Here is a 15138-nt window from a genome sequence, read left to right on the forward strand (position 1 = left end):
CGAGTGCTGAGATTAAAGGCATGTGCCACCATACCCAGCACAAGTTTAACATTTTAAATGGGCATTACACTCAAGACCAAACTACTGTTGAAAGAATAATTCAGTTATTATTTTATCTGATCTTTGAAGCAAGAAAGTGAGAGAGCCATGTGAATTGTATTTTGTCACATATCAGGAAAGACAGTGTGCCTTAGAATTACTGTTCAAAGTGTGAAGAGGGAAATGATCCACCACTGCCCAGCAATACTTTTCAATTTTTTTTTTTTTTAAAAAAAAGGTGGCTGTTTTTAAATGTAAAGAATATTCTATGTGTCTAAATTAATTAGACGTTAAAAGTAAAATAAGATTAAATTTTAAAATTATGTGTTAGGCTTCTATCCCAGAAATTAAGCTTATAAATAAAAAAATCTTGAACACCATGACTGATTACCTGGTTTCATAAATAATAAACTTTTTGAAGTAGTACTATAAAATAGCAAGAGTTTTGTTTTTATTTTGTTTGTTTGTTTTTAGACGGGGTCTCTATTGTATAGAGACCAGGCTGTCCTGGGACTCATAATGTAGGCCAGGCTGACCTCGAACTCATAGAAACCCTCCTACCTCTGTCTCCAAGGTGTTTACCACACCTGGCTTCAAGAGAAATTTTTTTTAACTTATCTGCTTTTATTTTGTGTGCATTGGTGTTTTGCCCTCATGTATGTCTGTGTGAGGGTGTCGGGTCCCCTGGATCTGGAGTTACAGTTGTGAGCTGCCATGTGGATGCTAGGAATTGAACCTAGGTCCTCTGGAAGAATAGCCAGTGCCCTTAACTGCTGAGCCATCTCTCCAACCCAAGAAAATTTTTAAGGATGTTTAAGTGAGAATTTTAATTCAAAGAGAAATTTTTAGAACTGACAATTTTAGCAATTAATATTATTATTGAAATATCTGATACACTCCTAAATTAATAGCTGTGTGTGTGGTATCAATTCTGATGGAAATTTTTAAATGCCTTATTTCAGTTTTACCTGAGGTTGTAGAGTGAATATATTACATTACTTTAGAAAATTATTTCTGTGAACAGAATATTAACACAAACTTGTTTTCCAAGATAATTCTTCTAAGTTAAAGCTAAATATTTTTAAATCTGCAGTACATTTATCCTGAAGAGAATTACTGTTTGTGGGGTGTGTGTGTGTGTGTGTGTGTGTGTGTGTGTGTGTGTGTGTGTGTGATCTCCTCACTTTACTACCAGTTGAGAACCAGTATCAGCAAAATAGCCTCTCACAGTAGCTAGTCATAGCTTTTCCTTCCTGAATATAAGCTGTATGTGACCAAACCTGACTTTCACTTAATTAGACTCACGCATGGTAGTGCTTATTAAGTCCAATGTTTGTAGCTAAGTAGCTCACATACATGTTACCTCCCCTAATTTCCTTAGTAGGCTTGTGAAATAGGTGGTTTCACTCTAGGAAACCGACTTTGGGAGGTAAAATAGTTTATCCTTGGCCAGATAAGTAATGCAGCAAGGATTTAAATCCTGTTTGCCTATCTCCAAAGCCCCAGGTTGCCTCAGTTACTTCATACTACCTTCTTACAGTCTGGAAAAGTAAGACTTTGAGGGGTGTGGAGCCTTCACTATCTCCACTGAGAGTGGGAAAGCACCTCTGTGGATAGGGCTTAGAGTTCTTATGGAGGAGGCAGCTCCATCTGTTTCCCATTATTTGCAAGACTGACCAAAAGAGAATAAAGGAATTTTTGAGGAATAAGTGTGAAATGGAGAGATGGCTCGGCAGTTAAGAGCACATGGAGAGAACCTAGGTTCTATTCCCAGGACCCACATGTCAGCTCTCAACCACGTAACTCCTGTCCCAGGAGATCTGAAGCCCTCTTCTGACCTTTGCAGGTACCAGGCGTACACATAATGCACATACAGGAAGACAAAACATTCATACACATAAAATAATAAATCTTTAAAATGTACTGAAAATTATACATATGAAGAGGTGATTTCCATATTTAAAAGCAATTTATGGGGACATTGAACTTTTTGTCAGATATCATTACTGAAAACTTTAAATCTATTGAAATTTTGTTCTTGACTCAGTAAACTTTTAAAATAATATTTATGATAAATATTTTCACCCTTTGAAGGTAAATTAATTTTTTTTAAAGATACAGTGTCTGTCTTAAGAACAGGTTGTTGCAAATGTCCTTTTTGTGAGTCAGCTGCTTGGAACTCATTCCTGTTCAGAGACTCTGGCAAGAGGACAAGACAGGAAGCTGTGAGCCATTGGCAGAGGTTTTACTGGGTGTGCAGGTGCTGGGAAGAAAGCTGAGACAGCCAGAGGAAGCCGTAAGGCTAAGTTCAACTGGGAAAAAACAGTGATTACATGATTTAAAAGAAAGAGAAGATCCAAACTGAAGGATTGCCGACCAGAGTTTGCAGAAGAGAGCTCCTGTGTCTTTCTGTCTTCCAGCCTTCCTCCCCTGCCCGCACCCAGTTGTGGCTGTAACTAGAGAGCTAAAGAGCAGGACGGGACAGAAGGCAAGGTGCCAGAGCAGGCTACCCTGCCCCTCCACAGCACACGGGAACTTCCTACTACCTTAGTGCCACTTCCCACGTACAGAACGAGCTTTGTAAAAGGGCTTTTGTTACATACTCAGTTTTCTTAACATTGATCTTGCTTTTTTTTTTTTTCTGCTATCTTGCTACTCTATTTAAAAGTTTTCTTAGTAACACTTTTCAAAATGCCTTAACATTAGAAATTCTGCTTCTTAATTCCTCTAGGTCACACTGGAATAACCATAAAGTAACAATTAAAATAATGGTTCATATTTTTGTGAATTTCTGGTAAGATTAAAAACTTGTTTTCCCCACATAAATTTTTCTAGGCTATGGAGTGGTTTTAGTGAATATTTATTAGGTTATCCTTATGGGCTGAATATTAAAATTATGAAATGTATTAATTTCATCCTAATTACAGAAAGGGATAGGAAAACTTGCTGTCATCTAATACAATGTAAAAATGCTCTGTTGGCATGCATTTTTGTTAGTGTCCCCAAATTTATGATATAGCTAATCTTTTAAAATTGTTTGCCATTGTTTACTTAACTGAAACTGCCCTGGTCAAATCGTATTTTAGGATGTCAAAATCTTGCTGACAAATATTTATAAATGAAAGTCTATTACTTTGCTTTGTAACTAAGATGTGAATTACAATGTGCTGGCTTAGTTGTTTTTCCTGTAGCTAGCTAGCTACATACTCAAACTGAGTAATGTGGTTTTCCACAAGAGCCAGCATTTATTTTAGCTTTCCTTTGTGTTTATTTTCAGGACTCAAAGGAATTCCCCAGCCCTCTGCTTTTATACCTACAGCTGAAAGTAATTCTTTTCAACCTCAAGTAAAGACTTTGCCATCTCCGATTGATGCTAAGCAACAGTTGCAACGGAAAATTCAAAAAAAACAGCAAGAACAGAAACTACAATCCCCATTGCCAGGAGAATCCTCAGCAAAAAAACCAGAAGGCACTACAGCTAATGGAGTGGCTAATCTACCCAATGGAAACCCTGCTATCCTTTCTCCCCAGCCCATTGGAATCGTGGTGGCAGCTGTCCCTAGTCCCATTCCGGTAATATTATTACTAGAGTTTGGCCTTACTGAGATGCTGAGAAGTCATTTATTTTATTAGAAGTGGCAGGTGAGAAGGCAAGGGTTTATGTAGCTATAATCATAAGCTGGCTTTATGACCAGACTCCCCTTCGGTCGTTTGTCTTTCATTTCAATGTGTATTGCTGATGAAAAGCAAACTCTAAACCTAACAGAAGGGAAGATAGAAAGGATGAAGATTTGGGCTGGAGAGATGGCTCAAAGGTTAAGAGCACCGACTGCTCTTCCAGAGGTCCTGAGTTCAATTCCCAGCAACCACATGGTGGCTGATGACCATCTGTAGTGAAATCTGGCGCCCTCTTCTGGCCTGCAGGCATACATGCAGGCAGAACACTGTATACATAATAAATAAATAAATCTTTTAAAAAAAAAAGAAAAGAAAAGAAAGGATGAAGATTTGTAAGGTGTGCATATAACCAGTCAGAACTTGAGTAAGAATAAATCCATTTCGAAGTTGTTTTATCTCTGGCTGAGTCAAGAAAATATAATCAGCCAGGCGGTAGTGGCATACGCCTTTAATCCCAGCACTGGGGAAGCAGAGGCAGGTGGATCTCTGTGAGTTTGAGGCCAGCCTGGGCTACAGAGTGAGTTCCAGGAAAGGCACAATGCTACACAAAGAAACCCTGTCTCAAAAAAAAAAAAAAAAGAAAAAAGAAAAAAAAGAAAGAAAGAAAATATAATCATAAACTTTTGGGAGCCTAAATGTTCTGAATATTGAAGTAGATCATATTAGAATATAGTGTTAGTGATTTTATAATTTAATGTGAGCCTGCTTCTGCGGTTAGCTGGGTAGATTTAGGAGTAGAATATTGTTCAGGTTACTATCACACAACTAACATAGTAAAGGGACTTTTCAAATGCAAGTGTATCTTTCTAAAGTAATAACCTTACATTATTATTGGTATTATTATTAAGGGAATATTTTCTCTTATTTTTCTTCTCCATATAAGTATCTTTATCATTGCTATTCCATTAAAATTTCAAATAGCTGATATCTATATTGTCCCCTGAGGAACAGACTTCAGGAGATCTCAATTTTGTCTCGGACCTCCTTATCCTTGGTAGTTTTTAAGGCTCTGAACGTCCCCCTATGGGTGAGCTGTCTTCTTAGAACAGATTCCAGTAGATACTTTACCTTTCTTCATGATTGTAGCTCTTCTCCCTGTAACCTCATGAACCCACTAGTTAGGCAAGTATTTATCATAGGTATGAAGTATTTTGTTCTGTCAACTGGTAAGTAACCTAGTTTTCCCCTGTGTATTACTATGTTTCATAACTTTGTTGCATTATGGCTCTATTTGTTAGCACATTTGTGGGTCTACTTGTATACAGAATGACCCCATAGAACTCTCTTCTAACATTAAAACTACCTTACTTCTTCTTAATTAACACTTAATAAATCCTTTAATACTATGTAGATGTACAACATACTGTTGTAACCTAGACCTATTAAAATGAACTTCGTGTTTTCTACATTTTTGCAGGTCCAGAGGACCAGGCAGTTAGTAACTTCACCAAGTCCAATGAGTTCTCCTGATGGCAAGGTTCTTCCCCTCAATGTGCAGGTGGTCACTCAGCACATGCAGTCTGTGAAACAGACACCAAAGACTCCTCAGAACGTTCCAGCCAGTCCTGGTGGGGACCGTTCTGCCCGCCACCGCTACCCTCAGATCTTACCCAAGCCAGCAAACAGCAGTGCACTCACCATCCGCTCACCCACAACTGTGCTCTTTACTAGCAGCCCCATCAAGACGGCTGTTGTACCTGCATCACACATGAGCTCTCTAAATGTGGTGAAAATGACAACAATATCCCTCACACCCAGTAACAATAATGCCCCCCTTAAACACTCTGCCTCAGTCAGCAGTGCTACTGGAACAACAGAAGAATCAAGGAGCGTTCCTCAGATCAAGAATGGCTCTGTCGTTTCCCTTCAGTCTCCTGGGTCTAGGGCCAGCAGCACTGGGGGAACTTCTGCTGTGGAAGTCAAAATGGAACCAGAAGGTTCATCAGATGAGCATCCTCTGCAGTGCCAAGAGAACTCGGAGGGGACTAAAGCTCCCCTAACAACACCTAGTGCCCTTTGGGGGCAGAAAGGTAATACAGATGGAGCAGTACCAAAACCTTCCAATGAAGGTGTCATTGAAGTCAAAGCAACTAAGGTCTGTGACCAGAGGACCAAATGTAAAAGTCGCTGTAATGAAATTCTGCCAGGCATCTCGGCAGGCAATAATCAAAGCACTGTTACTCTCTCGGTTGCTACTCAGAACTTCACCAGCACCAGCGCACCATCTAATGGTGACGCAGCAAATAAAGACCCTAAATTATGCACTAAAAGTCCAAGAAAACGACTGTCTGCCACACTGCAAGAGTCTCAGGTGCCCCCTGTAAAGAAACCAATTGTGGAACAGCTTTCTGCAGTTACCATAGAAGGTCAGAAACCAGGTACTGTCCAGAAGGACCAAAAGGTGCCACCTTCAGGGAGAACAGAAAGTCCAACAGCAGGTGCTCAGATGCCTAACAAGGTGTCAGTCAGTGTCGGTTCCCACATTACAGACGATCAGCCCTTGAACCCTACTCTTGTTGCCAGTGAATCAGTTCTGGAGCAGCAAACGACACCTTCATCGTCTCCAGATGTAAAAGTAAAACTTGAAGGGAGTGTCTTTCTCTTGGACCATGAGTCAAAATCAGATGGCAGCTTTAATCCTAACGAATGGCAACAAGTTCCTAAGGATTCTGACTTCATAGCTGCCAGCTGTGAACAGCAGCAAGATATTAGTGTTATGACAATGCCTGAGCATTCTGATATCCATGATTTAGAGAAATCTGTATGGGAATTAGAAGGACTGCCACAGGACTCATACAGCCAGCAGCTACATAGCCGGATCCCAGAATCTTCTTTGAATCAAATACAAGCACAGTCTTCAGATCAGTTACCATTGCAGTCCGAACTGAAAGAGTTTGAGTCTTCTGTTTCCCAGACAAATGAAAGCTACTTTCCTTTTGATGATGAACTTACACAAGATAGCATTGTAGAAGAGCTGGTGCTAATGGAGCAGCAGATGTCGATGAATAATTCCCATTCTTATGGTAACTGCTTGGGAATGACCCTTCAGAGTCAGTCAGTAACTCCAGGAGCTCCAATGTCATCTCATGCTTCCAGCACCCACTTCTATCATCCAATCCATAGCAATGGCACTCCAATTCACACACCTACACCCACACCCACTCCTACACCAACCCCAACCCCAACCCCAACCCCAACATCTGAAATGATTGCTGGGTCTCAGAGTCTATCACGGGAGAGCCCTTGCTCCAGGCTTGCCCAGACAACACCTGTGGATAGTGCTTTAGGAAGTAGCCGACACACACCCATTGGTACTCCGCATTCTAATTGCAGCAGTAGCGTCCCTCCAAGCCCTGTTGAATGCAGGAATCCATTTGCATTCACCCCAATAAGCTCCAGTATGGCTTATCATGATGCCAGCATTGTCTCAAGCAGTCCTGTGAAACCAATGCAAAGACCCATGGCCACACACCCTGATAAAACCAAGCTTGAATGGATGAATAATGGGTATGGTGGGGTTGGTAATTCCTCAGTTTCTGGCCATGGCATTCTCCCAAGCTATCAGGAACTAGTAGAAGATCGTTTCAGGAAACCCCATGCCTTTGCTGTGCCTGGACAGTCATACCAGTCTCAGTCCAGACACCACGACACTCACTTTGGTCGTTTGACTCCCGTCTCTCCTGTGCAGCATCAAGGTGCCACTGTAAACACCAACAAGCAGGAAGGGTTTGCAGTCCCTGCTCCTCTTGATAACAAAGGAACGAATTCATCTGCCAGCAACAACTTCAGGTGCCGGAGTGTGAGCCCTGCTGTCCATCGTCAACGGAATCTTAGTGGAAGCACCCTCTATCCTGTGTCTAATATCCCACGGTCTAATGTAACCCCCTTTGGAAGTCCAGTAACCCCAGAAGTTCATGTTTTCACAAATGTTCACACAGATGCATGTGCCAACAACATAGCTCAAAGAAGTCAGTCAGTCCCCTTGACTGTCATGATGCAGACAGCTTTCCCAAACGCTCTGCAGAAGCAAACAAACAGTAAAAAAATCACTAATGTTTTGTTGAGTAAACTCGATTCTGACAATGATGATGCAGTGAGAGGTTTGGGAATGAACAACGTGCCCTCCAATTATACAGCCCGAATGAATCTCACTCAGATTTTGGAAACGTCCTCTGTTTTTCCTAGTGCCAATTCACAAAATATGATCGATTCCAGCACTTCTGTTTATGAATTCCAAACACCATCTTACCTCACCAAAAGTAATAGCACCGATCAGATCAGTTTTTCTCCTGGAGATAATCAAGCACAATCTGAAATTGGAGAACAGCAATTAGATTTCAATAGCACTGTTAAAGACCTGTTGAGTGGAGACAACCTGCAAACCAGCCAGCAGCTGGGAGGTCAGGGAGCATCTGAGCTCACCAGCACTGCATCTGATTTCCCTAGCGACATCAGGTTGTCTTCTGACCTCTCAGGCAGCATCAATGATTTGAACACCTTAGACCCAAATCTACTGTTTGATCCAGGTCGTCAGCAGGGACAGGATGATGAAGCCACACTGGAAGAATTAAAGAATGACCCACTGTTTCAACAGATTTGCAGTGAGTCAATGAACTCTATGACTTCATCAGGTTTTGAATGGATAGAAAGCAAGGACCATCCTACTGTTGAAATGTTGGGATAAATTGTGTTTTATAATATGTAGCACACTGTATCTAAAGACATATGTATTGTATTTGTCTTAATGGAAGTGCCTCCCGCAGCAGAAACACTATTAATTGTGACATTTTAAAAGCGTTTGCTGCAGAAGTGGTTTCTTCTTCAGTAGGAAATGGTTAGACTTGCCTCAGTTCTGGACAAGTTTCTGAAGACAGTAGGCTGTAGAGCAAGTATTAGGTTTTAAATTTTATAATGTTCCCCATTTAATCACATTTGCTAGTAAAGAATCCAGCTTTTTACAAGAGCATTCTGGGTTTTTATTTTATATAAGTTTATTTTAATTCATCAGTTGATCTACAAAGAATTTAAAAGAAACCATCCATTTTTAGTCATAGGCTGTTTTGTTGTTGGCGTTATCTTTTAGGTATGAAATCATAGCTAAGGTAAACTGTAGGCAAGAGAGTCTTCCTTAAAACAGGGATAATATTCAGGTTATTATAAATATTTAAGCTTGAAACATGAAGCTACTGTAGGATGAGAAATCTCTGTAGGACTTTCTGGGGCTTTGGTACCATTTACTCCCACAATGAAGGGCTTATGTAGGAGAAAATAATGGAAAACAAATGTTAATTTAAGGAAAGTAAAAGCTGCACTAAAATTTTAAGAGGAAAACTAGTAGCCATTTATTTGTGACATTGCATTAGTCCAGTTTTAAAAGGTGGCTTTTAAAATGGAGCTCTCTAGCTCACACACTTTGGCTCTCCTCTCTTCCTGTCCCTCTTCCTCCCCCTCCCACTCCAATTCCCCCTCCCTCTTCCTCTCCTTCCCTCCCCTCCCCATTTCTTACACACACACACACACACACACACACACACACACACACACACACACTAGACATTGAAATTTAATAGCAGAAGTACAAGCATGTTAGGAAACTGTCTCGTGTTTTATTATTTGCTTGTTGAGGTTGGAGTGTTGTTAGAAGGGCAGTAGAGGCTTTTTCTTAGTTTCCTCACCGTAGCTCTGTGTACATACTGAAGTTCTACTACAGACTGGCTTTAATGCTGTCGTCATGGTGTCCTGTAGTGATCGGCTTTCCTCAGCTTGCTCACTCCCTCGCTTCTCGGAATGTAGTAATGCAGTTTGATCATGGATCCTTTGCAGAACACCAAGCAGGAAAGAGATAATGTTAAGAGCCCAGCAAAAAAGCATTTCCTCATGTGAGGTGTAGCCTCAGACCTTTGTATCTCTGATAAAACAAAGTGGGTGATAATAGTACTTGAAGAAGAGGAGCATTTTATTACTTGCTTAACTTATTTATTGTGATGGACACAGTTGCAAAAGAAGTAAAGCACTCAGGATTTGTTTTAAAGTGTTTCTCTATGGCTCCCATTTTGGTTTATGAATAGTATTTATGAATTTCATGTTAACACAAAACTAGTGGGCAGCTTCATTTAAGTGAGTTTCAAGGTAATTTTCAAAGAGATTAAAGTTAACCTTAAGTTCTTAAAAGCTAACATGAAACCATTCACTGTACTCTCCTGAACCTAGCCAAACTTTTCTTTACCTTAATTCAAAAAAAAATCAGAAGACTGCAATCTGAATATTAAACAAATATAATGGAAGAGTTAATTTAATAAGGGTCCATTGTTCAACAGGTTTGAAGAGTAGGGTATTAACATATTCTAATAAATCAATGGTGCTAGAGTTGGCTCAGAGGTTTATCTATGGATATGTCCTAGTTACTGGCATATGTGTGTGTTTGCTGTTAATTTGGTTTAATGATTTGTTAGGTTTTTTTTTCTTGATACTAGTTATTTCTTCACTGTACATTGAGACACAGCACTACTGCACACCAAAGTATGTAATACCCAAAGGAGACTGTGTGATTTCTTCTAACAGATGATGGGAGCCTTTCTCAGTGAGATACTCTGAAAAGGAGACTTTGAGGCCATTCTAATCCCTGTTTACATTGTTAGCTTCCTACTAATATAAAAATAATGGAAATCTTTTTTGATAAAAAAAAAAAAGTATAGAGACTGGAGGATTTTTAACCCCCCCTGTACAGTATTGCAGCAAACTCTTTAAATTTGGCTGAATTCGTCCAGCAAACTTTTTGGGGTTCATATATTGCACTAAATTTGTTGAACCTGTGGTAGGCACATCTCTTAGGATAAATGCAACCAGTACAGTCCACAGATTAAAATTTTTAAATGTGTTTCATTATGAAAAGACAAAATATCATCAAAGTGACAGATGAAATTGTCTTATGTAGCAATGTGCACTGATCTCAATGAGATATTTCTATTTCTTATTCTCTTACATGAGAATATTACAGCAGGAAGAATTTAGTTTGCTTCACCATGTTAATACATGATCACAAAATGTGCATGAGTGTTCTTGACTTATCTTGTACAGTACTAGGTAATCCTGTAACCACTTTTTTTCCCCTCTTGGCTGTATTGAAACTGGCTCTGTGTTAACCAGGTGAGCATAGTTATTCACAGGTTATTTTGCTTTTTTAATGTTTACTAATTCTGCTTAGTTGTTGTTGAATATGTTCTTTTCTTGGGTTTTTTTTTTTTTTCATTGTTTTGATGTTTGAAACATTTTGCATACTGTTTTATCATGATAAGACTTCATGAAGTAAATACTTTTGCATATAATTGCAATAAGCACTGACTTTTGAACTGAGCAGGAAGGAGCGTGTTTTGTGCAGTGCATCTGAGGTTCAGATAACAGTCTTGTACTACAGTGTGCTTACTACACCAGAGGCGACAAGAGCAAGCCCTGTTGTGTGTCTCATTTAGTGCAGAGTCAGACCCCGGTGCTTTGTTGTCTGTTGTACCTGCTGAGATTACAGTAGTGGAACATCGCAGTAGCATTTCAGTTCTCTTTTTTTATTAAAAGTGCTCAAATTGTTTTTTAAATGTTTTCAAAAACAATTAAAAACGTTTTATATTATACTGACTGGATGTTAAAATGATTTATGGGATGTATTTTTATGAGCAATTTGCCATTTTATAAATACATACCTGATGCTGTATTGAACTGGTGTAATGGGGGGGGGGGTGCAATTCAAAACATGCCACATCTCTCCTGATCCAAAGGAACTGACAGCTTGCTCTTTCTCCATTCTCTGGAATTGTGTTATTCACTTGAGATTTTGTTGCCAATGGTACATGGCATAGAGTTTGTGTTATTGAAAAGGCCATCTTTTCGTTTGTTCTTTCACGTGATATTTGCTTTCAGGTGTTAGGTTGGGGCCTATCTAGGTTGCTGTATTTCAGGAGCATTGAATACAAACATGAAAATCTTCAAGTCCCAGATATGTTAAGATGCACAGAAATTGTAAGCCAGGACACAGGCCATGGCTCTACAAAGAGGCAGAAGACATCAGAAACTTCAGCTCCTACAAAGGGAACCAGAGTCTAGGATGGAATTTGGTTACTTTGATACAGAATCAGCAAGAACCAGCATCTGGGACTACAACATATCCTAGACATGGTCTGGGTAAAACAGCCTCCTTCCCTGTATGTGCAGATCTTTGAATAGCTGACACCCCTCAGCTAGAGCCCTGCGGTTAGACGGGTAAAAGCAGTCACAAAGTCAGTGAAAACAGCAAGGAAGGTGGGTAAAATACAGGGAGACTCCCACATTAGGCAGGGGGCAGTCACAAAGGAGAGTGAAGACTGAGAAAGGAGGGGGTGAACTATATAGGAAGGCTCCCACATAGATCAACCTACAAACCAAAACTCCAAAGCACTTGAAAATGGAAGTAACCTGGAAAAGATCAGTCTCTCAAGACAAAAGCAATGAACCGCCTGGGTGTTACTTGAAGTATGATGTACAAAACTGCCTCGAGCAAGCCGTAGGGAAATTTAGCTGTTCTCTTAACAATTTTAGTGTCAAAAGTCGTAGCCTATAGCCCCATCCACTGGGGTGGTAAGGCAGGACGATTTTCTGAGCCTCGGAGCTTGCGATATCTGGAGACTTCAGCTCTGGAAAGCAGAGCTGCGGACAGAAGCTCAAGGAGTTAGCTCACTCACTGGTTGGTTTGCACAGCCAGCTCTGGTCTCTGTGTTTTCAGTTCTTTGATCACCAGCTTCGCTTTTATGTCCCTCATAGTCACTGTGGTTTCTGTAGCTTAATTATGTCCTCCATCCCAAGGATAGTAACAGCAGTTCTTACTGCCTTTATCAGAGAAAAATCCAGAATTCCCCAGTTAGTCATTCTACACACCATCCTAGTCTCACTGGACAAGCAAAAACCTAAAAAGCCAATTTGCTAGATTATTGGTTTATTATTCAAGGTTGGAAGAGGAGCATGCTTCCTGTGGCATGTGGTCATCTATTGGGCCATTGAGGTGGTTCAGCAGGTAAAGATATCTACCCCCAGTCTAAGTTCAGTTACCAGGACCCAAGTAGTGAAAAGAGAATGATTTCTACAACATGTCTACTGTGGTGGACTTGTACACACAAAAAATAAATAAATATACTGTAATTTTAAATTTTATAACCTAAAAAGATCAAGGATGAGCTGGAAAGATGGCTCAGAGGTTAAGAGCACTGGCTGCTCTTCAAAGGTCCTGAGTTCAATTCCCAGTAATCACATGGTGGCTCACAACCATCTGTAATGAGATCTGGTGCCCTCTTCTGGCCTGCAGGAACACATGCAGGCCAAACACTGTATACATAATAAATAAATCTTTTTGGGAAAAAAAAAAATCAGGGTTAGGGATTTAGCTCAGTGGTAGAGTGCTCGCAAGCCCAAGGCCCTGGGTTCGGTCCTCAGCTCTGGGGAAAAAAAGAAAAAGAAAAGAAAAAAATCAAGGACTTCATCTTTGGGAGGAGACCATTAGTGGTCAAAAGGAAGACAACAGCTGAGTAAGATCAATGAGAATTTTAAGTACTTATTTTTACATGTGTGCATATGTACATCCATCCATGTGTGCTGGTGCTCACCGAGCCCAAAGGAGAATGTTGGTTCTCCTAGAGCTAGAGTCACATGGTGCTGGGAACTGAGCCTGGGACCTCTGTAAGAGCAGTAGGTGTGCTCGTAAATTGCTCAGCCATCTTTCCAGCTTCTTAAGATACTGAGCCCACTTTTGGAGAGCTCAAAGCCTGGTAAAGAATTAGTTATAAAGTTGGCTGTATAACAAGCTGTGAAGAAGAAGAGGAGAGAGAAGGCAAGAATAAGGCTAAGAGTTTTTGTTTGATTTTGGTTTTACGAGACTGTTTCTTTGTGTAGCCTTTGCTATCCTTGGAACTAGCTCTAAACCAGGTTGGCCTTTAACTCACAGAGATCTATCTACCTGCCTCTGCCTCCAGAGTACTGGAATTCAAGGCATCTGCCACACTGCAGGGCTTTTTTGGTTGGTTGTTGGTTGGTTGGTTTCTTGAGAAGCCAAAGGTTCTTAAGGCTTCATTTAGAAGTTCACTGGTATAAGCTGTTAACTGCTATCCACCCTTCTCTATAAACTGACAAATTGGGTATTATTCTCATAGCTACAAATTGTCTCAGTTCCTATTACTGCAGTAGACCACTTCTTATTAAATACATATAATAAACAGCATATTGCAAGTTTGTTAATTGAATCATATACAATGTAAAGGTTTTTTTTTAAATGTATTCCTGCTCTAGAGTTAATAATCTTACAGGAGAAGGAAGTGAAGACAAAGATTTTCAAGAAAGACTTCCCGGATGGGCAGTGGTGACACACCTTTAATCCCAGTACTGCAGAGGCAGAGGCAGGCAGATCTCTGTGAGTTTGAGACCAGCATGGTCTACAAAGACTTCTAGCCAGGCTGTGGTGGCAAACACCTTTAATCCCAGCACTTGGGAGGCAGGGCCAAGCAGATCTCTGAGTTCGAGGCCAGCCTGGTCTACAGAGCGAGGTCCAGGACAGGCACCAAAGCTACACAGAGAAACCCTGCCTTGAAAAACCAAAAAAAAAAAAACACGGGCTGGAGAGATGGCTCAGTGGTTAAGACACATGCAGGCAGAATACTGTATACATAATAAATAAATCTTTAAAAAAATAAAAATAAAAGAGAGTTAGTTAGTTCTAGGACAGCCAAAGCTATTGCACAGAGAAACCCTATCTCAAAAAACCAAAAGAAAAAAACTTTCCCTTAGGAGTACTTTTTCTTGGAGAGAAGGGAAAACAGTTTTTAATAAGTAAAAAGAATGGCCTTGCTGCCCTGTGTTGAGTATTTCTTTGCATTAGGTCCTATACTAAGTATTTCACATGTATTCTCACTTCCTGATTATAACAGCCCTGAAAGAATAATTGCTTTTCACCTGAGAAGATTGTATTTCAGAGATGAAATGATGAAGGTGCCAGGGACAGTAGGAGGTAGGACCAGAGCAGCCTCCGTCTTAAAGCCCGGTCTGTACCTTACTCGGTACACAACAAGGTGCTCGCTCACACTACCTGCTGCAGTCATCTGAGCGGCTGGCTCCTTTGAAGTTCATTCCACTTTAAAAATTAAGAATGAGTTGACTTTGATGACTGGTATTTCTCTTCGTTCTTCTGCCTTCCAACCTTCTTTATTTTTTTCCTTATTACCTTTAGATTTTACTTGTGGTTTATTTTTCTGTTTTTTTTTTTTTTAAGATTTATTTATTCTGTATACAGTATTCTGCCTGCATGTGTCCCTGCAGGTCAGAAGAGGGCACCAGATCTCATTACAGATGGTTGTGAGCCACCATGTGGTCCTGGGAATTGAACTCAGGACCTGTGGAAGAACAGCCAGTGCT

General features: G+C 40.3%; 1 protein-coding gene across 2 annotated transcripts in view; it reads left to right on the forward strand.

Moving 5' to 3' along the window:
- The window catches only part of Rfx7 (regulatory factor X7), a 98227-nt gene extending 86887 nt beyond the window's left edge, over positions 1–11340 (forward strand). For both annotated transcript variants that reach the window (XM_042281244.2, XM_042281243.2), the window contains exons 9-10: positions 3317–3612; positions 5135–11340. In XM_042281244.2, the coding sequence (XP_042137178.1) occupies positions 3317–3612; positions 5135–8401 (3563 nt within the window). In that variant the 3' untranslated portion in view covers positions 8402–11340. The remainder of the gene's footprint in view (positions 1–3316; positions 3613–5134) is intronic.
- The last annotated feature ends 3798 nt before the right edge of the window (positions 11341–15138 follow it).

Source organism: Peromyscus maniculatus, chromosome 7 (assembly GCF_049852395.1).
Source record: "Peromyscus maniculatus bairdii isolate BWxNUB_F1_BW_parent chromosome 7, HU_Pman_BW_mat_3.1, whole genome shotgun sequence".
NCBI classification, from domain to species: domain Eukaryota; kingdom Metazoa; phylum Chordata; class Mammalia; order Rodentia; family Cricetidae; genus Peromyscus; species Peromyscus maniculatus.